Source organism: Ixodes scapularis, unplaced genomic scaffold (genome assembly GCF_016920785.2).
Source record: "Ixodes scapularis isolate PalLabHiFi unplaced genomic scaffold, ASM1692078v2 PGA_scaffold6__148_contigs__length_123643588, whole genome shotgun sequence".
Classification (NCBI taxonomy): domain Eukaryota; kingdom Metazoa; phylum Arthropoda; class Arachnida; order Ixodida; family Ixodidae; genus Ixodes; species Ixodes scapularis.
Window position 1 is genome coordinate 69,845,561 of NW_024609881.1, and position 22,963 is coordinate 69,868,523.

At 47.2% G+C, this 22,963-nt stretch overlaps 2 protein-coding genes and 1 pseudogene across 2 annotated transcripts; 2 read left to right on the forward strand and 1 right to left on the reverse strand.

Moving 5' to 3' along the window:
• Window positions 1-6,732: 6,732 nt before the first annotated feature.
• Window positions 6,733-13,352, forward strand: LOC120843887. Its single transcript, XM_042294800.1, has 3 exons — window positions 6,733-8,984; window positions 12,820-13,005; window positions 13,127-13,352. The coding sequence occupies exons 1-3, from the start codon at window positions 6,733-6,735 to the stop codon at window positions 13,350-13,352; spliced, it is 2,664 nt and encodes an 887-aa protein (XP_042150734.1).
• Window positions 13,353-14,646: 1,294 nt separating this feature from the next.
• LOC121838512 lies at window positions 14,647-16,629 on the forward strand (annotated as a pseudogene).
• A 1,753-nt stretch (window positions 16,630-18,382) lies between these two features.
• Window positions 18,383-20,505, reverse strand: LOC120848270. The gene is made up of 5 exons (XM_042294801.1): window positions 20,486-20,505; window positions 20,118-20,273; window positions 19,881-20,061; window positions 19,514-19,643; window positions 18,383-19,275 (listed from the first exon to the last, which is right to left on the reverse strand). The coding sequence occupies exons 1-5, from the start codon at window positions 20,503-20,505 to the stop codon at window positions 18,383-18,385; spliced, it is 1,380 nt and encodes a 459-aa protein (XP_042150735.1).
• Between the last annotated feature and the right edge of the window lie 2,458 nt (window positions 20,506-22,963).

The following is a 22,963-nucleotide window of genomic DNA, read 5'->3' on the forward strand; positions in this document are numbered from 1 at the left end:
TTGCACGAGCGTTTTACAACCTTCCACGTTTCAATCTAACAAAGTCCCTTGCTGGAACTTAATAAGAGTTGCTTTTCGATGTTGCTGTCCGCAAGACGAGCCCGCTTTTTTGTCAGCACTTCGTTGACAACGCTAAACAACCTTTCCACCGAAGCACTTCAAAGCACTGCCGTGTTGTACTTGAGGAAAAGGCGGTGCGATCCCTCGAAGATCTTCATCTGCGAAAGCGGGTAATCGACTGGCACCAGCAGGAACCGCGACAGTTCGTCTTGTGCTCCGGGCTAAAGGGTCTGTTGCCCGAACGAGAAAAAATTTTCTGGTGCTGATGAGACGGCAACATCTGCCATGGCACCAGAGATCACCGGAGCTAGCTCTGTCTTGAGGTAGTTGGACGCTTGATCACGCATAGAACCATATTCAATCCACGAGACCTTGAACCTTGGGATTAAGCAACTGGAGATCACCATTTCTCTCTTCCCTTTATAGTGTCCAAACCTGTGATTCCGGACAATTAATTAGACGGGCAAAATTTTGAAACACATATTCTGTTTCGCTTACCTCTTCTCAATGCCGGTGAGAACCGAATTTGCGAGGGGACCACAATATGCAAGTCCTTTCATGGCCTCGTACTTTATTCGTTTTTCAAGGATGGCCAGGGTAGGAAGCAGATAACCAATGAACATGTGCTCCTGTCGGTGAAGGACGTCCAGCGCACAGCAGAGTGGCTTCATGACCTTTTGCGTGATGAAAAGTGGAGGATGCATTATTTCAAAACTCAAGGAAAACATACAAAATACTAACAAAATACCAATATTAGCAAAGATGCAATATATCGGGACCAACTACTTAAAAAATACACTTTTGGCTCGAAAACGGGCTTTTTCGGCCCCAAAACCGCAAGCTCACGATCGAGTATTCCGGGGTGCTCCCACTTTCTTTTCAATGATCCCATGCAGTGACGACATGGTGCACGAAGTATTTACGAAGTTCTAGGACATATAAGGCACATATTTATAAACAAATTTTACATTTTATGAAACGCAATGCTTTATGACTACTGTGGGCTTAATGTTGGCGCCGTAATCTAAAAAAAAAAATGCCTCGCACCTACAAAAAAAAAATATAGCAAGACATGTGCACTGGAGTTTCCACGTCATCTAGCTTGGTCGCGCGCGGGGCTCAATTTATAAACTAGCGGTGTATCAGCGTTCGGATAGAAAATCGAGTTGGAAGATGCAAATAATGAAGATGCCTTGATATATAGGTGAAGTTTCTCAGCGTCTACTTTCAGAGGTACTAAAGTCCAGGCAAGTAGATGCTCCTATCCAAATATAGCTGCATATGTAGGTGAGCCTGTGTACTTTTTAATAAGTGATCAAGATAAGAGTAAATTGTTATACCAGCGATATGTTTTACCTATCACAAACGTTCCTCTGAAATCGGTGATCAATGAAAGATGCGTCATTTACATTGCAGTATTCTTCCATAAACTTGTACTCCGTTGGCCGATTGAAAACCTGCAGTTTCAGGTTGCAGAGAAGCCGGTCCAGGTCCTTCCCTTCCTCGTGCAGCTTGAGGAGATGTTCCATGGCGTCGTGGAGGGAGTTCCATCTTGTTGTGCTCGGTCGTTGGAGATAGACACCACAATGACTCTTGATTAAGTCAGCTGCGACGTTCGATTGCCCCTGCTTGCACCACAGCGCTGCACACTTTCGAAACACGGATTTGGCGATTCGAAAGTACTGGGCGTCAAACTCAGCAGCAGCGGCATCTACAGTCGCCACCAAGTTCAATGCGTGCATGCGCTGCACACCTAACGTGCGGAGGTACTACACTGTCGAATTCGTCAGATGCGTCGAGAATGTCTGTGAGTTCTGATGGTCGCGCCTCACATTCGTCATGTGTTTCGTTGGTCTCATTTTCGACGAAAACCCTGAAATGTAAAGAAAAAAAATAAGTTCAAGTCCGTATACTAGTACAAAGTAAAGAGTAGCATAACCTTTTATTATCAGGCGATCAGTTTTTAAAGATTTACCTTAATGGCCTTTACGAAGTTCGACCCATTGTCTGTAACCACACTGGTTACTTTGCCCTGGATGTTGTACTCTTCAAACACCGAAGACAATACCTCCGTAAGCTGTTTTCTCTCAAGAGTGCTGTTTCGAGCGCAGCTGTTTTTCTCTCAAGAGTGCATGGATTCAACAACAAGGCAACAGCGCCAATGAAGCTCCTGTAAGAATAGATCAATAGGCATACAGGTTATATACGCCATACACTCACTCCAATAATGATAATACACTATGAAATAAAACACACCTATGAAAGCTTGACCAAGGGTCGGCAGAAACAGCAACGTGATCCACGCTGATCAATTCTAGCGAAAGCTTCAGCTTCGCGTCTTCAAAGCGTGCGTCAATCCGATCGGTCAACATTCGCCGAGAGAGTGTTTTTCTGCCTGGAGCGAGACTTTCCACAAGATCTTTAAACGCATTTTCTTCGACAATGGAGAATGCATGCAGGCCGTCCACAACAAACGTCACGACGAGTTGGTCCAGTTTTTGTTGAGAGACAGGTTGCTTTGCGGAGAACTCCAAGCGAGACTGTTTTTTTAGGCTCTAGCCGAGAATGTCTCCGCCGAGACGTTTCCCCCCCCCCCCCCCCCCTCTTTTCATTAGGCTCTCATATTCCTCGAGCTTGTGAAGATGAGCTCGCTGAAAAAACAGCAACAAATGATGCTACAAGATGGCTGCTCTACTTATACAGGCTATTATTGAACACCGGCCAATATAACGCACCGCACAAAACACACAAAAAAGGTTAATGATGCATTGGTTCTTGCGAAATGAACTATTCATAAGCTTAAATAGCGCTCGTGATCAGCAAGTTTAAATCAGACACATCAGGGTTACCACAAAAAAAAAAAAGAAAAAGAAAAACGGACTTATTTTATTTTAGTAAAATGTTAATCTCGCCATTTCGTGCAAACTTTCCGGTGCACAGATGTTCTGTTCCATGCTTCAGATCCCCCATATTTGAGTAGATCTGGTGGTAAATGCATGAATTGGTAACAACTGACGTTATCCAGGAGAACTTGCTGCTTTAAAAGGAAAAGGAAAGCCTGCTCAGTCCAGGCAACACCCCTTTCGCAAGAGCAACGTTTAAAACATACTTACGCGTTTGAAAATCTAGAACTGGCGAAAACGATACGTAACATGAATGCAAAATAACAAAACCTAGTCACGGAATGCAGAACTCCCTAGAGGTGCCGAGCATGAAAGAAAAACAAATGAACCTTACCTGGACATGCTTCTTGAAGTTGGCAGCAGATGTCTTAGATGCTCCGATCGTCTTGCTTGACGGTGCACAAGTCAAGCAATGGTATGTTATGTTGCCATTGCCCTTGTCTTGGACAGGTTTTGAACATTGTTGACAGCCATGGCCAGGGACAGTCGACTTGGACGTCGGCACTCGTTGTGGCAGTTTTCACTTACCCACAGGAAACAGGAAGTACGTTGATGCACTCCCAAGAATGCGCGTCCTCGCCACAACTCCCGGGCGCGTATGGTTGCGTCCTCATGGAGTAAAGCCATGGGGCGAATCCGGGATCCCTGATTGGCCTTTCTTGAGGCACGTCACAAATGCGCGCTTGCCGACAGCTACCGCTGACTAACACGCGTTCCCCCTATACTTCGTTTCACCTTAGGTCCGAGCGTGGTCGATGTTATGAGCAGAAGTGCCAATCTAACGCCGAAAAAGGCGCACCGTCATGGCGTGATCGCCGCAGTTGATAGGACCAACGGTGTTCGCCGTCTTTCAGAGCATGGTCCTCCGCCGGCTCGTCCTATCAAGAGCAGAGAACGCCATTACGTTGCGCTTTTGCGCTCTTTGATTGAACCTTCGGCTCATAACAACGGCCACGCTCGGACCCAAGCTGAAACGAAGTATAGTTTACGCGGTAGAGAGGGAGGGTGGTGGGGGGTTCGGGCCATGGGTAAACTCGCGCCCGTGTTTCGCGCGTACATAGATGCTGCCTGCTACATAGAAATGCCGCCTCGAGAGATTTGCTTGCCGGCTTTACGCGGCCCAACGCTTGGCACTCCACCACCAGTGTTGGGGTTTGTATTGGACGCCAAATTTAACTGTTGTTTTCCGCCAAATATCCTCAGCCGCACCGCTCGTGTCACTTTGTAAAGTGCCGCCAGAGAGTTCCGCCGCATAGCGGCGTGAACGCGATGGCCTTTTTTGAGGCATTTCAGAAATACGCGCCTTGCCCGCAGCTAGACATGCCACGGCGGGGTCTTCTTTTCTGGATAACACACGATCCAGAGATGCCGCCTCGAGACATTTGTTTGTTGGCATGGCCCGGCGCTTTTAGCGCTCCACCACGCGGTGCTGGGTTTGTATTCGCCGCCAAACCTAACTGTTGTTAACCGCCAAATGTCGTCAGCCGCACCGCTCGTTTCACCTTGCAATGTGCCGCCGCAGATTTTCGCCGCGGAGCGGCGTGAACGCGATTGGCCTTTTTTGAGGCACATAAGCCGCGTTTACATGAATGCGACTTGGTCGCATTGAATCCAGTTGTCGCATTCAATGCGGTCATGTAAACGGCATAATGCGCAAGGAAAGCGCATCGCATTCATGCCGCCAGACAGAGGTGGATCGAGATGGCGAGTGCACATTCATTCAGCCCATGTAAACGGAGGTCGCATCGCATTTCGGAATGGGTAGGATTATGGGAAGGCGTTCGCTGCGGGAGCGAGTGAACAGCTGAGAGCATGGCGGCGGCCAACCTCGTCGGCGGCGCGGAGAGCGGGCCCGTATGGTTGCCGGCAATTTTTTCCCAAAAACAAACGCGAGCTTTTATTGCCATCATAAATAACCGGAATATAGCGGAGCTGCTCGGTGAGGGCGGCCCCCGTCCAAGTCTTGCAAAGTACGACTTGCGCGTCCGGAGGAGTCCCAAAGGCTTCGGCGCAAGCACGAACGACACCGTGAGCTCCGAGCACTGTAGAGCACTGCATGGTAGCGCAGAACGAGCAGCTCCTACCTCGGTGCCGTTCCTGGCTGCGCAGGAGCCTTTCGGACTCGGGGTCCGGTTGGTCCGGTCGCGATCGGCGAGATCTGGCGCGGCGAAGCGCGGAGGCTTCCTCAAAGCGTGCGCACACACGTCGCCTCTGGTCCAGAATGACCCGGTGGCCCGGCCTGGAGCCCTAAACGCTTGGGTTTTGATTTTTCTTCTGTCTCGTAACTTCTTCCGCAGCACCGAAGACAGCGGGCACGATCTTTACGTTCACTGAATGCGTCGAAAGGCCTCCGCGCGCGATGCACCGGAAAACGTGGTGCGGCCAGTGCGGCTGGTTCCGGAAGTGCATAACTTCGAGCTTTGACACGGCGTGGCGCCACCTTCGTGTAGGGCTTGGTGCACATTCATGTAAACGTTGTCGCGTCGGCTTCGTTCGGAGAACGAGTGGAGTCGATGCGCTGAAGTCGCTTTCATGTAAACAAGGCTATTGCGCGCCCCGCCGACAGCTACACATGCTATGGCGGCGGCTTCTTTTCTGACTAAAACACGCTGCCCCTGGTTTAGGCGGTAGAGATAGGAGAGGGGGCTCGCGGGGCATGGGTCAACGCGCGCCTGTGCTTCGAGCGCACAAGATACCGCCCTTAAGAAGACCCATTCGCGCTCGTCCTAGCTCGCCTGCACCCGACTGCTACCAAGCGAGGACGCCGCAACATAGAACCGAAGCTGCCGAAGCGCCCAACTAGATGGCGTACCGAAAGTGCGACGGTGGCACCGTTTATGGAGGAGAAAACGAAAATGGATCACGTTAGTCCCTTCAGTCAGCATCGGTAAACAGAGGAGTAGTGCGGAGTTATCACGTATCGGTTGCTGTGCGGTCTTGGAAAAATAGAAAACCTAGGTGAATTCTTTCGGGGGTCAAATCAAAAGAAGGGTGAGAAGCTACGGCAGCACGTGTTCTCCGTTGAAGAGATAGTCGACGGCTCTACCAACGAAGTGAAGGCCAAATGTGTGTCCCAATTGCGACAGAACGTCGTTTACGACATCACTTTGCAGGTGAGCGGTGTTTGTTTACATTTTGCGTAAGCGTAACATTTTATTTTCTACTCGTTACGAGGGCGATTTGTAGTCACAGTGGTCCATTTTTCGTTTTGTCAGGTAATAGGTGAGCCTCGAGTGCAAAAAACGTGCTGCGGACAGTACGGTCCCTGCTTGAGCTCTAGTTCGGCTATCTTAGTGTTTACACGTTGCGGATGACATTTGCGTGCTAAGATTGGTTGCTGAATAAAGCTACACGGACCTTCCGTTGTTCTCCTCTAGCTTTCAACGTCCCCGCGGGCTATTTCGACCGCCACCTGCACTTGCCGGGCTGGTGTTGTTGAAACCATAAAGTGCAAAAGGGACAATATTACCAAGCACCCATATAGGGAGAAGAAAAAAAAGTATGCACGCCGAGATCAGGAGAAAAGAGGAAGAAGGCGCTCGGCTGAAACGTGCACGAAGAGACAGAACGATGGCGTCGTCACCTTGTGAGCGCATTCCTTTTCTTTGAGTGCAATTTACCTTTACTTTAGTGATTAAATGTTTAACTATCCGTTGTACGGTGTCGGCTCCCCTCTGTGAACGCAACATTTTATTGGTGCCGAAACCCGGGAGAAAACCCCTGAACGAGTCTCCCAAGAACGCGACATCTGCAGCGAGACAGTCAAACGATGGATCGGTACACCAAGAAACGTAAGGTACTTCGCACTCAAGTGACACGCCTCACGAATGAGTGCAACGAACGACTCAATCAACAGCTGACGCCAGAAGATGCGAACATTTTACACGACCGACTGACGGGACTTAAGGTAGAGCTAAATGACGTGAACAACGAGCTCGAACCTTTAGTCCCTGATCAAGACAGCGAGACTGAGTTTACTCAAGTCTTCGAATACAACGATAGAATCACAGCCTGTCTTTCAAGACTAGTACATCGAGGTAGGACTGGCTTTCCGAATCAGCAAAGCCCACCGATAACCGATAGAAACGACAACCCCACTGGTGCGACAACGAGAATTCGAGTGAGGCTACCAAAGCTCGAGCTGATGAAGTTCAACGGCTCCGTCAGCCAGTGGCAAGAATTTTGGGAACAATTCAACCAAGTTGTACATTATAACAACGAACTAACAGAGGTTGACAAGTTCAACTATCTGAAGACAGCAGTGACTGGAGATGCTGCAGCAGCGATTGCCGGACTTCCGTCGACCGCACGATGCTACGAAGACGCGGTCACATTGTTGAAGAGTCGCTTCGGAAACCAAGACCTGCTCGTCCAGACCCACCTAAAAAGACTGATCGATGTCAAGCCAGTGCGTTCTGCCTTGGACGTTCGTGGCCTTCGTTGTCTTTACGACACAGTGATCTCAAACATCAGAGGTCTGGAAACGTTGGGAAGACAGCAGGAAACCTTCAGTTCTATGTTATTTCCCATCGTTCAACGTGCCCTCCCAAAAGAACTACTCCTAGACTTCAACAGGAAATTAGTGAAGGAGCAGCCGGAGGACTTAATAGTTCTACGAAACACACTAACGGCGACGACAACGCAACCAAGAGAGTCTTCGCATCCCAGCGATCAAGAAAGAACATCTCCACAACGGAGGACGGAAGATTCGTTTTCCAAGTTGGTTCACTTTTTAAGACTTGAAGTACTAAGTCGAGAAAACCTCGCTGCTTTGCAAGCTATGGATACTTATGGCGAGCCGCGGAAAAAAGAAGCAGATCACAAGAAAAATGAAGACAACGAGAAAGCACGGAAGAGTCAAACTTCGGCGGCTCTACTGAATCCGTCCTCAAGGGGCGATCGATGTTTGATTTGTAAGTCGACTCGACATACCGCTGACAACTGCGACGCCGGTACATCTTTACGAGAGAAAAAAGACCTGCTCCGAAAAGAGAGGCGATGCTTCAGATGTACCAAGAAGAACCATCAAGCAAAAGAGTGTCGGAGCAACATAAGATGCCAGAAGTGCGGAGGAAGAGACGCAACATCAATGTGTGATCCACATTACTTTCCAGGAAAACGGACAAATAATGATACCGTCACAACAAGTGTCCCCGTCAACTTGGAAGCGACGACGAACAACCAGGAAAAACCGATAGTCTTCACGCAAACCGCCACAATTTGGTGTACTGGCGACAAAGAAAAGTTTCAACTCCGAGCACTTTTTGACGGGGGAAGTCAACGCACTTTCATTACAGAAAAAGCATCCAGAAAACTTGGTTGTAAGCTATTAGGTCATGAGCGTTTGACAGTCGGTGTCTTCGGTGGCAGCGTCACAGAGAAGGAATTCCAGCGTGTATTGGTGTTTTTGACAACACAGACCGGAAAGATACATCAACTCGAGGTGTTGGAGACCGAACTGATATGCAACCAACGAATTCTAGTTCCGTCGAAACACCTTAACGACAAACTCAAAGAGCTAAACTGCTCCATCGGGGACCTCTCCAACGATGAGGGTCCGACAACCATCGATCTTCTGATCGGATCTGAACATTTCTGGGAGCTGACCACTGGACGGTCGCGTAAGCTGGAAGGAAGGCTCAGGGCAGTTGAATCTGTCTTTGGATGGAGCGTTCAAGGACCAGTCGAGGGAGCCACAGAAGAGCTTCCTTGTTATCAGATCACAGCTCTCAATGCTGAAGTGACCGAGTCTACGACAGACATTCTGAAGAAATTCTGGACACTGGAGACCATCAGTGTCAATGATTTCGAAAAGAACGACAAGGGGAACGATCCCGTGATGAATAATTTTGAAGAAACTGTGACACAAGTAAATGGACGGTACAAAGTTGCCCTTCCCTGGAAGAACATGGTGGACCTTGGGGACAACAAGGGGGTCGCTATAAAACGCCTGCACCAGCTAATCAGTAAGCTACGAAAGACACCTGGGAACCTACAGGCGTACGATAACGTCATAAAAGAGTACACGGTGAAGGACATGGCAGAACGCATAGTTCCGAGTGACAACGAGAACGAACTACTGACCTATTACATGCCACACCAAGCTGTGGTTCGGGAATCAAGCAACACTACAAAGCTCCGGGTGGTTTTTGATGCTTCGTCACATGCATACGAAGCAAAATCACTGAATCAAAACCTCGAGAGTGGACCTAATTTAACCGCGGACCTCGTGAGCTTGCTGCTTAACTTCAGAACACACAAAATAGCCCTAGTGGCGGATATAGAGAAAGCGTTTTTACAAATTGAAATTGTCGAAACAGACAGAGATGCGCTTCGTTTCTTATGGTTTGAAACGACTCCGCCGGTTTCTGGATCTTTACCACCCATGGAATGCTGGCGCATGAAACGAGTTCCATTTGGAACCACGTCAAGCCCTTTCCTGCTTTCTGCAACTATTCAACATCATTTGAAAAGTGTGGAACATAAGTATCCCGAGAGTGTGAAAACTCTTAAGGAATCGTTTTATGTTGATGACTTGCTAACTGGAGTAGATGAAGAAGCAGCAGCCGTGAAGATTTACACGGAAGCCAAGACCATATTTAACTCTGCTTCCATGACGCTGCACAAGTGGGTCTCAAACAACAAGCGTTTGAAGGAGCTTTTTGAGCAAGACTATCCAAACCACACGACACACCTCGGGTACCTTCCAGGGGTACTGAAGGTACTGGGACTCACCTGGGATCCAGACTCCGATAGGTTGACGTTTACGACGAGCTTCAGATTAGAGCAACAAGAGAAAGAAACTAAACGAAGCGTCGTGAGAACGACTGCAAGGCTCTACGACCCCCTAGGATGGATATCCCCCTTCACTGTCAGAGCGAAATCGCTGTTTCAGCAACTGTGGAAAAGGAAGGTCGATTGGGATGATAGCATTCCCGATGATATGAAAGAAGAATGGTTCCAGTGGTGTGCCGAACTAGACGAACTTAACAAGATTGAAGTGCCACGTTTTTACGGGTTTCTATCGAAGGACCGTTCAGAGAACGTTGCGTTGCATATCTTTGCTGATGCAAGCACCGTAGCCTACGGTGCGGTTGCGTACGTCTGCAGTGCCGACGTTGAAGGTAACAGCGTATCGACTATTGTGATGAGTAAATCAAGAATAGCACCGGTGAAACCACTAGCTTTGGCAAGACTGGAACTGATGGCTTGCCTTCTCGCTGCCAGATTATACATATACCTGACGGAAAGTTTGCATGACGTACCAACGGAAACATACTTGTGGACTGACTCCACTATAGCGTGTCACTGGATAAACAGTGACGCCACCCGCTGGAAACCGTTTGTCCAGAACCGCGTCACAGAAATACAGAGTCATACCAGCAGAATACGTTGGAGACATTGTCCTGGGAAGGAGAATCCAGCAGACCTAATGACACGCGGCATAAAAGCCAGTCGACTAGTAAATGAGCAACTCTGGTGGTCCGGACCCGAGTGGATCAATAGCCCTGAAGACCACTGGCCTAAGTTGGCTACATCTGCGGACTTAACAAAACAAGACGCGAAGGAAAGACGGACAACTGGAGTTACATAAACAACTACACTTCCAGCAACAGCACTTCCAGTAGTAGACATAAACCACTTCAGTTCTGCCGACAGAGCATTCAGAGTGACAGCTTGGATTCTTCGCTACGAAAATAACTTGCGACGGACGGAAAAGACAAGTGGCCCACTCAGAACACCAGAAATTAATGAGGCGGAACTTTACTGGCTTCGTCAAGAACAACGAGAACACCTCTCAAGAGAGATTAGATCTATCCAGGAAAACACGAGACTTCCACGAGATTCTTTTCTTCGAGAACTATCGCTCTTTATCGATAGTGACGGCCTTCTACGAGTGAAGGGACGGCTACAACACAGCTTGAAACCCTACGGGGAACGTCATCCGATAGTCCTCCCAAAAGCACAACTTTCCAGTTTGTTAGCAATACAATCACACCTTCGTGTGCTTCATGGTGGACTGAGAGACACGTTAGTCCAACTAAAGGAAAGGTACTGGGTGATCGGGGGACGGCAGTTGGTAAAACAAACGATCCGAAAGTGTTTAACTTGCCAGCGCTTCAACACACGTCCAGCCCAACAAGTGACAGCGCCCCTTCCACCTGATCGGGTGACACGAGCTCCACCCTTTGCCATCACCGGAGTGGACTTCGCCGGCCCCCTCTTCGTGAAGAGTTTAGGACCAGACAAGAAATCCTACATTGCACTATTTACTTGTGCTGTCACAAGAGGTGTACATCTAGAGATGGTTAGCGACATGTCCACGAAAACCTTCTTACTAGCCTTTCGTCAATTCATATAGCGAAGAGGCATACCACAAGTTATCTATAGTGACAACGCACTTTCATTTAAGAAAGCTAATCGAGATCTGACATGCATCTGGGCTGTCATTAGAACGGAAGAAGTGCGGAACTTTTTTGCAAATGCAAGAATCGAATGGAAGTTTATTGTAGAACGAGCTCCTTGGTGGGGAGGATTTTACGAAAGATTAGTTGGTTCGACAAAACAAGCATTGAAAAAGACCCTTGGCTCCAGCCGTCTCAATGCCGAAGAATTTACAACAACGCTAACTGAAATCGAAGCAGTCTTGAACTCTCGACCCTTGACCCACGTCTACGTCGAGTCTGGAGAGCCGGGAGCACTTTGTCCTGCTTTCTTCTTGACCGGAAAGCGAATGACTTCTCTGCCAAGCTTGCGACAGCAAGGAATAAGAGACATCTCTTGTGAAAATCTAAGAATTCTTTGGAAGGACAGGCAACGGGCACTGGACATGTTCTGGCGCAGATGGACAAAGGAATATCTCAACGATCTTCGCTCGACCTCGAGCACCAGAGCGTCTGAGTGCAAAACGATTAAAGAAGGAGACATCGTGCTCTTGCGCGAAACCATGATTCCACGCCAACTATGGAAGATGGGAAGAGTTATGCAAGTGTTCCCAGGACGTGACGGCAATGTAAGATCCTGCAAGTTAAAGCTTTTTGTAGGAAACATTGTCAAACGACCAATTCAACTTCTATACCCCTTGGAAATAACGCAATGAAATGGCACTGCCATTCAGGGGGGCAGTGTGTTGAAACCATAAAGTGCAAAAGGGACAATATTACCAAGCACCCATATAGGGAGAAGAAAAAAAAGTATGCACGCCGAGATCAGGAGAAAAGAGGAAGAAGGCGCTCGGCTGAAACGTGCACGAAGAGACAGAACGATGGCGTGGTCATCTTGTGAGCGTATTCCTTTTCTTTGAGTGTAATTTACCTTTACTTTAGCGATTAAATGTTTAACTATCCGTTGTACGGTGTCGGCTCCCCTCTGTGAACGCAACAGGTGTCGAGGGCCGGTGCAAGCACTGCGCTGCAGTATGTTTTTTTTATTAATACTACCGAAGACTCCTCATGCACCAGTCGGCCTCAACAGTGGGGCAGACCAAACCACAAACCAGTGTATGCCACGAACAAACCCCTCGTGGATTTTTTTCCCAGGTTATTTTTCTCGTACTTCACTCAGTAGCTTACTAGGTGGTGCATTACTTCTAAATTTCAAAAAGGCAGCCTCTCGTTTCGTGAGAAATAGTAATCTCCAGTGATGTTTGAGCATGAGCAGGTAGTAAACTTGGTATGGTGGTAACAGATCAGCCTAGGTAAATTCTCCACAATTGGTTCACAATTGCCTAGGCCGTGCATTATTCACGTGGAATATCATTTTATTTGTTGATACAATTAAATACAGCAACCATTTTAGGGCACTATTGTGTGATGTTCAGCTTGATGCCAATATGAAGCCTTTATTTTTGTTTTAGGTACAAGAAGCAGATGTCCAGATGTTCAACCTGCTTCACCTTCAATTATTTGGAGCATTTCCCAGAGGTGGAAGGCCCCCTAGTCAAAATTCTAAAACTTTCTGCCAGGAGTGTTGATGACACCATATGCAGAGATGTCCACAACTCCATGGTTACCCAGGTCTCCCGGGCTGTGGACAAAGAAAGGCTTGTGGGGCTCCTTGCAGCCATGAAGGAACCTCGCCAGGTGTTCCACCACATGGCAGCTTCCTTTGTGGGCCTGAGGATCTCTGAAAGCGTTTGACTTTTTAGCTGCACTTAGTGACAGGCTCCAAGAGCAGTACGTCGCACATGCCCTGCTTTTGTGCGACGTGGAGGATATGGCCCTGGACACCAAAGGCCAATCCCAGAACCCACGGCATGTTGTCGACTATCTGCCTTTCAAGCATGTTACAGCCAAATCCAATCTCTACTGCAATGGGTTCTTCAACCCCATTTGGAAGTTGGTTCCTTGCAGTGTTTCTGATTGTACTCTATTGCTCTTCAACGTTTAGTCTCACCATTGCATGCAAAGTATTTATGTGGCATGAATATGTTCAAAGCTTTCGTGCTCTTGCCTGCCGACTTGCATGCCTGCAAACGGAGCCTTCAGAGTTCCACTTTGATGCATGCCATGCAGTGAATGACGTTTGTGGCAACTAAAGTTTCATAGATCATGCCAATAGAAACGAAGAATGATATATTGATCATTCAAATATACTGGTGCTTATGGCACAATAGAACTATTGCTATATTACCCAAGCAACAAGGAGAATGCAAGGATTGGTGTTCCACGCCCCGTACGTGCTGGCGTCAGCAGTAGTAGCTTTTCTAAAACAAATACCTAAAACAAATGGCATCTTGCACGCTCGTTCGTCAATGGTTTATTCTGGTTATTTACTTCGAATCTTTTATACGGGGAAGGCTTGCGCGTGTGGCGCATGAAACACCAATTCCTGCATTCTCCTTAATGCGTGGGTAATATAGCAAATGGTCTATTCGCCATCAAATGCAAAATTTCTGGTTGAAAATATCTGTTATTAAAGTTGCAATTTGGAAAATTCATGATGCATGTTTGCTGCAAATGACATTATTTACAGTGCATTAAGAAAGCTTGAATGTGATGCTCTCTGCTTGGCTGTTTGTTTCCTGCCTGATTAACACCTCCAGGTGGCATGAAGAGCGCCGCATGCGCATTAGTAGCACCACGGCCAACCCCATCCGCACCAGAGGAGGCGATCATGAAGCCTTAGCCAGAAGCATGGGCCTGCCAAAACGCTTCTCAAACAAAGCTGTGCAGTATGGTAATATGCACATATATTCACGTTTTGGCCCCAGCCACGCATGACATGACCAGGTTGCAACAAATGCATAGACCATTGTCCGAAACCCTCGCTCCCAGCGATCTCATCTATGTTTCTGCCCATCTTTTTTGTTATATTGATAGTGCACAAACTCTCGAGGTTCTCGGTACGAGCATATAGCCTCAGGTAATGCTTTTATCGCCAAGGTTAATTTTTCTTTACATCAGCTCGTGCTGGTAGCAGGCGAATGATGAAAGGGGGACTGCGGTTACAATGGTTCTTGCATTTTGCGGCAACATTGGCATCGGTGCTCTTGGTGTTTCATGCTTATGCGTTTCTGTCGTTCCTGCACTCCAATCTGCAAAAAGCTTTAAAAAGCTCATCCTGAATACCTGCCCAGCCTTGCTATCGTCGGTGGTGCCAGCATCGACAAAAATGGCAGCACGAATGGAACATAACAATTTCTGGTCTATAGAAGCAAAGTTCTCTGCGTAACTTTTCTGACATGGATATTGTTCTGGTTGATGTTGTTAAGCAAGGTAGTACACTGTAATGGCATGTTACCTTTGGAGTAACCTATGCAGGCATGATTTTGCATTTTGTTGCCTTTCTCTTTGTAATATTCGTGCAGGTATCCAGAAAGAAGGTACCGCAAGAGAAGAGCTGCAAGAGAAGCCAGGCACGCCAATTTTCCAGGTAGATGTTTTTTTCTGGTATTCATCATCCTGGGTCAATAGTGCGATAAGGTATTCACCGTGTGCAATATCAGGCAGGTCTCGTTGTGATGCCCCAGCAGCCCTGGCTCTGCTGCAGCCCAGGCGGCCTCATGATGGTAGACGGTGAGACGGTGCTGGTAGAAATTAAATGCCCAGAAACCTGCCAGGACTGCCCGGTTCTGGATCGTGCCGAAAGTCAGTGCAATGTTCCCTACCTTCTACGAGGGCGGTCTGATAAGTACTTAGCCTCACCGCCCAAAGGCGCCACTATCGCAAGAAAAATGTACTATCGTGTAGTACATTCTCGTAGACAGTTGCTATCGAAATTTCAACCAAATCGGACTCAGAGTTTTGTTTTGACCGCATCTGGAAGCGGGTGTGTCCGCGAATTTTAGAAAAATGTAAAAAGAGCAATATCAGCCGGTGATTCGATTCTTGTTTTTGGAAGGGAAATCATGCAGTGAAATCAAAGAGCGCTTGGATGCTGTGTAGGGTGACTCTTCTCCTTCGATGGCGACCGTCAAAAATTGGTTCAACAAGTTTCAATGTGGTTGCACGTCGGTTTTTGGTGAGTCACGCCCAGGTGCCCCGAAAACGGCTACTATGGAGGATAATGTGACAACAATCCACGATCTCGTATTGACAGACCGCCGATTGAAGGTGCGTGAGATAGCTGAGACAGTAGGCATCACAAAAAACCGCGTGGGTCCTATCCTGCATGAAATTTTGGGCATGAGAAAGCTGTCGGCGCGATGGGTGCCGCGTTTGCTCACTGCGGACATCAAGCTCCACCGTGAGACCACTTCAGAGCAGTGTTTTACGCTGTTTAAGCGTAATCCGAAGAAGTTTCTGCGTCGTTTCGTGACCGTCGACGAAACATGGATTCACTGGTACACACCAGAGACCAAAGAACAGTCGCAACAGTGGACTTCACCCGGCGAACGTGCTCCGAAGAAGGCGAAGAATGTCCTATCGGCTGGAAAGGTGATGGCCACCGTTTTCTGGGATTCACAAGGTGTGATCTACATCAACTACCTGGAGAAGGGCAAAACGGTCACAGGGCTGTACTATGCCGAATTATTGGGCCGATTCGACTCAGAATTGCAGAATAAACGGCCCCATTTGGCGAAGAAAGAAGTGCTCTTCCACCATGACAACGCACCGGCTCACACCTCCGTCCTCGCCACGGCCAAATTGTTTGAATTGGGCTACGAACTGCTGCCCCATCCACCGTACGACTTCTTTTTGTTTCCAAACTTGAAAAAGTCACTTGCCGGGAAGAAATTTGAGTCGAATGAGGAGGTCATCGCCGCCACGGAAGAATACTTTGCAGACCTCGAGAAAACCTATTTTTCAGATGGGTTAAAAAAGTTGGAGCATCGCTGGGTCAAGATGTATCGAACTAAAAGGAGACTACATTAAAAAAATAAATCGCCGCTTTTCGAAAAACATTTTTTCCTTTTGTAGGCTAAGTACTTATCGGACCACCCTCGTATACAGAGAAGGGGATCTGTCACTTGAGCCACCTCACCCGTACTACACCTAAGTGCAGGTTCAGCTGTATGTGCTGAACATGAAGAAGGCAGTATTTCATGTCTAGCCCAAAAGGCTCAGAGTCCATCCTGGTGAAAAGAGAGGATAAATTTCTTGCGGAGACCATGCCAAAACTAGAACATTTTTACTTCACCTATTTTTCCCAATTATTTCCAAATGAGGTTTTCAATGGTTATGAAACACAACATGCCGCATTTATTGCACAGATAAAAGTGTAACAGCAGAAAACATTTTAAAAGGAAAATTGAAATGCCACATGTACTAGTCTAATTTTTATGTTCTGGAAAAGGATTTTCGGACCACTGTATTGCTTTTACAAATAAAGCTTTTTGTACACAGAACTGCTTTCAGTCTACACTTCCGGTGACAGTGACTTCCACTGCGTTCAGAATTTACGTTAAACTCACTAGGTTCCAGACTGGAGTGCTTTTTTTTTTTCTCTTTACCATTCATATTCGATTTGTCATCCATGCATGACTAGCCGTCGTAACCTTCACCAAGAAAAAATAGTGGTGGTTTTAACATTGGCACATTATATGACGTAAAAAAAGGAGCTTATCAGACTGGTTACACTTTATAAAACAAAAAAGTCTAAGCACTACACATAGCGATGTTCGTTTAAATTGCAAGCAAATTCGTATTGAGCGTTTAGGCAGTGCAAGGTCTGTCTACCTTTAGGAGGTGGTGGTTAGTTGCAAGTGCCAAACATATCTTGAACACGAAACCAGGTACAAATGAGTGATTCGGGCACAAAGTTACAAACCAATTTCAGTACTCGAATGGGGCAACACTCCCACTAACTAGATCACCACTGAGCAAGTGAATATTATTTTTGACTCGGATTTTCAAAAAACAAAGTGTTTTGCATATAATTCATACACTTCATGAAGTTTTAAAGTGAAAATATTAACTGTCCCATGGAGCAAGCCGATATCAACAGCTTTGAAGTCGTGCCAAACGGCACCTAAACGTGCGCTCCGCCGTCGACGCAAGTATGTTGCAGACTAAATAGGGAAGCGAAATAATGACATGCATGCTTTTGCATTCACAACTCATAAGAAGTGCTTAGGTGTACCTCCAGCCTTTTTTCTTACAAAATTTGGTTGAGAGTAAAAGAAAAAAAATGTCTTACATTTGAAAGCTGTGTGCCATCGTAAGCTATGAAACAAATCGCACCTTGTATGCCCATAAAAGTGCACAAACTGCCACATAAATGATGAAAAAGTTATGCTAGGTATAGATAACTTTCTTTTACTACGGTTTTTGAGGTGAAAGCGAGTACACACTGTCTGACGATCCCTCACATGGTACTTTCATTGCAATTAGCTTCTGTCAAATAGACTGATTTCACCAAATGTTTGGCGCATGGGTGATTCTGCCATAACTTTAGTTCTCAGGAGGCAACCAGCAGTGCACGATACCGCTCATGCTATCTCGTGCTCTGCACATGCAGAGCTTAGGCGAGGTTGTCTGATATGCAAAGAAACTAAAGTTCCCACTACGTACCGCAGCAGCGTAGCCGAACTGGTTGGTGAGATCGGTCTCTTGGAGGCAACCTGGCTACTTTTACTTCACATAAAAACACATACTGCAAGACGTTTCCACCTAAACTATGATCTGTGGGGCCTACTGTAAACGACTTTAAAGGTTGTCCATGAGAGGTTAACGCGTTTTGAGAAATATCCTGCATCCTGCTTGCTTAAAGAAAATAAAGCTGAATGTCATAATTTTGGCATGGAAAAGGAAAAATGTAGCTTAGGAATGGGGAACAATAAAGGACAGACACGGTACAACTTCCAACTAGAGACAATGTTTATTTCCACTGAAGTTTGTCTGTTACTATACAAACTTCGGTGCAAATAAATACTGTATCTAGTTGGGAAGTTGTACTGTGTCCGTCTTTTATTTTCCTTCCTTCCTGAGCTATGTGTACTTTACCAACATGCTCAATCTGTCTTGGAAGGAGACATCTTACTTTTTTATAATGGGTGCCTGCATGTTGTCAAGAGCTGAGCAAACTTGAACAACCTGGTTCATGTGTGGGATAAACGTGAGTGGAACTCGGTGCTTCAGAATGTGAAAAGTTTTGAGCCTTTGTATTACCCTTTCTACATGAATGCGAACTTGTGCGATGTGGTAAGTATAGTCCATGTCCTCCTGAGAAAACTGCTGACCAGCACTTGAGAATGGCGGCATGATGAGGACAGCACACTTTTCAGCCACGTAAGTTCGGATGCTTGGAAAGCCCTTGTCGCTTAGAACAACATCACCGGGCTGAACCAGGGACAGAAATCCAGAGTTAACAGTCATGTGGCAGTCACTTTGTCGACCCTCATAGATCTTGGATATAAATGAAATTATGCCGTTCAGAATTATGCCAATCAGCAATTTGATGGTGTAACCACTTTTGTAGCTGGAGTATAGGTAATGCTGTTGCTCAGGGTCAGATGGAGATTCAGTTCTAATTTCTGTACAATCAATAATGAATGTGCAATCTGGGTAGTGCGTTTTAAAGGCTGGTGGTAGCGACTCCTTGCTAATTTCACGGGCTGGCACAAATACCCATCGTTCAAGACTCACATTAAGAGTGTCCAGTAGGGTCCTAAAGATCCGAGAAGCTGTGGTCTTGTGGACGGAAAAGAGAGCGTCCAGTGCGGTGTAACTGATCCCCAACTTAAGTTTCATTAAGAAGAGAACGAGTTTGTCTTCGGCCGGAATGTCACTACTTCCGTACCTGGTTGCTGGTGTCAGACACAGTAGGAGGCTGAAAACGGTCATTGTGACACCACATAGGTCCTGCAGTGCCTGCTCTGAATCTCTGAGAGACTGGAACCCAAGGAAACCGCACCGCCGTCGCCAATCTCTTTCCTTGTTTGGGGCCGTGCTTGGGGCCGTGCTTGGGGCCGTGCTTGGGGCCGTGCTTGGGGCCGTGCTTGAGGCCGTGCTTGAAGCCGTGCTTGAGGCCGTGCTTGAGGCCGTGCTTGGGACCTAATGGTTGGAAGGAAAATTAGAATAAAATATTCCCATTAAACACAACTGCATAGGATAGAAACTGAGCTATGACATCCTCCCATAGAGAATATTAAAGTTAAATGTATTATTCCTCTGTTAAAATTACCTCACCCACCTGCTCTGTGTGAGTGACCTGCGTTGATCCGTTGTGTCCATCTGTAGAAGACAGCAGGAGCCAAAGCGGCCCAACATCCAGTGCCTCGTCATCAGTCTGCGTCGCCTAAGAAACAGTAACACGGAAATTAAATTAGCACTCAACATCCTGTGCCACAAACAAATTTATGAATACTCTGCACTTTTGATGGTGGGCACTGAAAAGTAAGAAACAAAGGTCCAGAGCATTATACTCTATGCTGAGGCAGAACTTGCATTTACAGTCCTAGAAGTGGGGCCTTTAAATGATATTACTTGGAGTCACAGGGTGCCCCCCACCCCTTCATAAATTGTCGTTAATTACAATTGTAGACGTGCACTTCGTAGGAATAGCTTGGGCTGCCGTGTGGACAAGCGTCGCAAAGGAATACCAGTTGGAACTCTCGGCCTCTGTTGTCGCCTCTGGATCAGAAACCGTGTGAGGGTCAGGAGGCGTCCCCACTGGAGGTGGCATGGATTGGCAGCGGCTGGATCGTTTCAGCATCCTGAAAGGTTGAACGTGTCACCTCTTGCACTATATGCTAGACCACATTACTATTACCTCCTTGCCCTCTCTACATTGCGCGCCGTTTTCTTGTAGATAGGCGGGAAGATGGTGGGGATGTACGAGGGGTGTGCCTCAGCGTCGTTCTTACAGTTGTCCACAAAATGGCAAATTCTCGTCGCCGGGGATGGCAACCACTTGAAGCCATCCTCGCTGGAAAATAAAATAACATGAGACCGAGCTCTGGCCTGACCAGCCGAAAATCAGGCCCACCTTTTATTAGCTTTCAAGTTGACATCACATTTTTAGATATCTTAGGTGAAATATGTTTACCAGAGTATAGCGTAGCGTCACTGTGTAAATGCTACGACACGAGCACGTAAATCGCAAACTCTCATGACGCCGGCATTGCCAAAGTGCTTTACCACACTTGGCATATCCACATTTTTTATGCTGACCGTCATACTACCGTATTTTCCGGACTATAGTCCGCAAAAGAAAATTTGGGGTCAAAAATAAAAGTTTTTGCTCAGATAGTCCGCACGCGACGCATATTCCGCACTTAGTGCCCAATCCGAACGTGCAAATTATCATACACAGCACACCTTAAAAAATGCCTGCTCTATTAGCTCACAAAGAAGCTTGTATCATACACATATCACTATTAATATACTCTATTACTCATAAAATCATTCGCGTCTTGCCACAGGAAACGATCCACCTTTAGATAGTCCGCACCGGGTAAAATTTCAACTTTTAAAGATGAATAGTCCGCGGCCTATAGTCCGAAAAAAAAGAAAACGGTAATTCCGTCCCATTTCATTATCGGCACATTAAGCGAAATCCATGCACTACTAATAAAGCACTTACTTCTGTCGGCGCACTGCCGTGATCCAAGCTTGCCGTCGTTGGGTCTCGTACGCTTTGCCAAGGAAACTGTAGAAGTGCAGACTTGCTAGTCCGTTCCCTGAGGTTGTTGCTACAACCAACCACGCAACAGTATCGTGTGCCAGGCTTACGTTTCTTTTTCTCCATTCCTCCTACGTAAATAACTCATGAAGCGACGAAGATGGAAGCGAAACGCGTAGCAAAAAGCCGCCAGACGCGCCAAACCACGCGATCCGATAGTACCAAAGCGTCTCACTAGGGCCCGGGATAGCGCTGCAGTCAGCGGCGAAACTTGAGCACTCCTCGCGTATAAAGCCAAGAATAAGTAACAAAAACATTATCGCGATCCTGCTGTTAGTAAATATATTGTTGTAATACTTTTTAGAGTTTCGTCCTTAGGAACGAAATAAAAAATACTCCACTGGACGAAAAAAAAAAAGGAACGCCGTTCCCTTTTCCGTTCCCGTAAAAATGTAACAAGTTCCCGTTCCAGTTCCACCAATGAAAAATGCAACGCCGGCGTTCCTTCGTTCCTCCTAATAGGAACGCGTTCCAGGAACGCCGTTCCTTGGAACGCCGTTCCGTACAACACTGGCTGAGGCGTATGCCCACGGTTTTCAGACTGGCGCCCAAATGAAGCGTTTTCCATCCCAAGTGGCCAGACTATAGCTTTCAAAGCGCGGCTGCTTGCGGGTGTCTATGAACTTGTATACTTTGTATCACCATTACGTCAGAGTGCATTCAAAGCTTCCAGCCAATGAAGCTAATCAAGCAGCACCAAAACCACGACATCGCGGCCTTCTTCGCCTTTTTTTATTTTTGTTGTTGTTATTTTTATTCTTATTTTTTTGGTTAAAGTACCGAAGCGAGTGGATCCATCGGGACCTTGCTAAAGCGCTGGATGGATTTCATAGACAAGTACCGTCAAGCTGGTGCGTTCTGGGAAACACTTAAGCCAAAAATGGCGGTGCGTCGCCGTCAATCTAGTGTGTCGCGGCGGCGCGGCGCCGGCATCTACAATAGATCAATCGGTGCGCACTCGCAAACGGCGGCGCGTCACCGGCAGCCAGAGCAGACCAACAGGAGCGGGCGCGTCTGGATGCGGGGTGTGCCATGAGCCATAAATGACTAAGCGTCACCGGTTTACAAAAGGAGCGCCCGCGGCACTTTCAAACGATGGCGGTACTTGGATAAGTCAGGATATCCATCGCTTTAGACCTTGCACGTTACAGCGGCAGCCATTAGACGGCGAAAAGTGAGACAGCACCAATGAGCACCTGCTGTCTCTGCTGTCAATAAGAAATATATACCGCGCAGTATTTCTGGCAGCCTGGGGTCTTCAACGGACATTACGGAGTCGTGATACACGACCCCACGCCGGTATACCCTGTACATCCAGATCAAAATGGGCATGAGTGGGGCATTGATCCAATTACCCCCTGGAAGACAGAGCCGGCGCATCACGTCATCCTTAGTGGATTCTCAATCCGCCCCAACTGGGCAACCGCGCTGAAGCTAGACAAGGTCCACTGCACCGTAAGCAATGATTTGCTCCGTCCTACCGCTATTCCACACGAAGGCGTTGTGAGAAAAGATTCCAGTCATATCTTGCCGTTATCCTCGTCCACAAGAGGGAGAAAATCTTTTTACTATCTTCTCCATGTCGTACGACGTAACGCAGGAACCCATGCCGCCTCTCGATGATCTCGTCCCGTCCTATCGGCAGCTAGCTTCTCTCCCCCAATAGCACCGAAAACTGACGTCGATGCTTTCGCTGTGTCGCGGACTACATGACGCAAAATTTTAACGAAATAGCGTTAAGGAGCTTGTGTGGCAGAAAAGTCGGCCTCGGTGGCGTGGCAGAAAAGACGGCGTCAGTGACGTGACGCGAAAATCCTGATTGGTCGATAGGGTCCTGACCTCACAGCCACATGACCTCGCGCGGGAATTTCAAACAAACCAGAACGCTCACGGGAAATATGACGTCACTCGTGGAATGAAAATGATCAAAAACA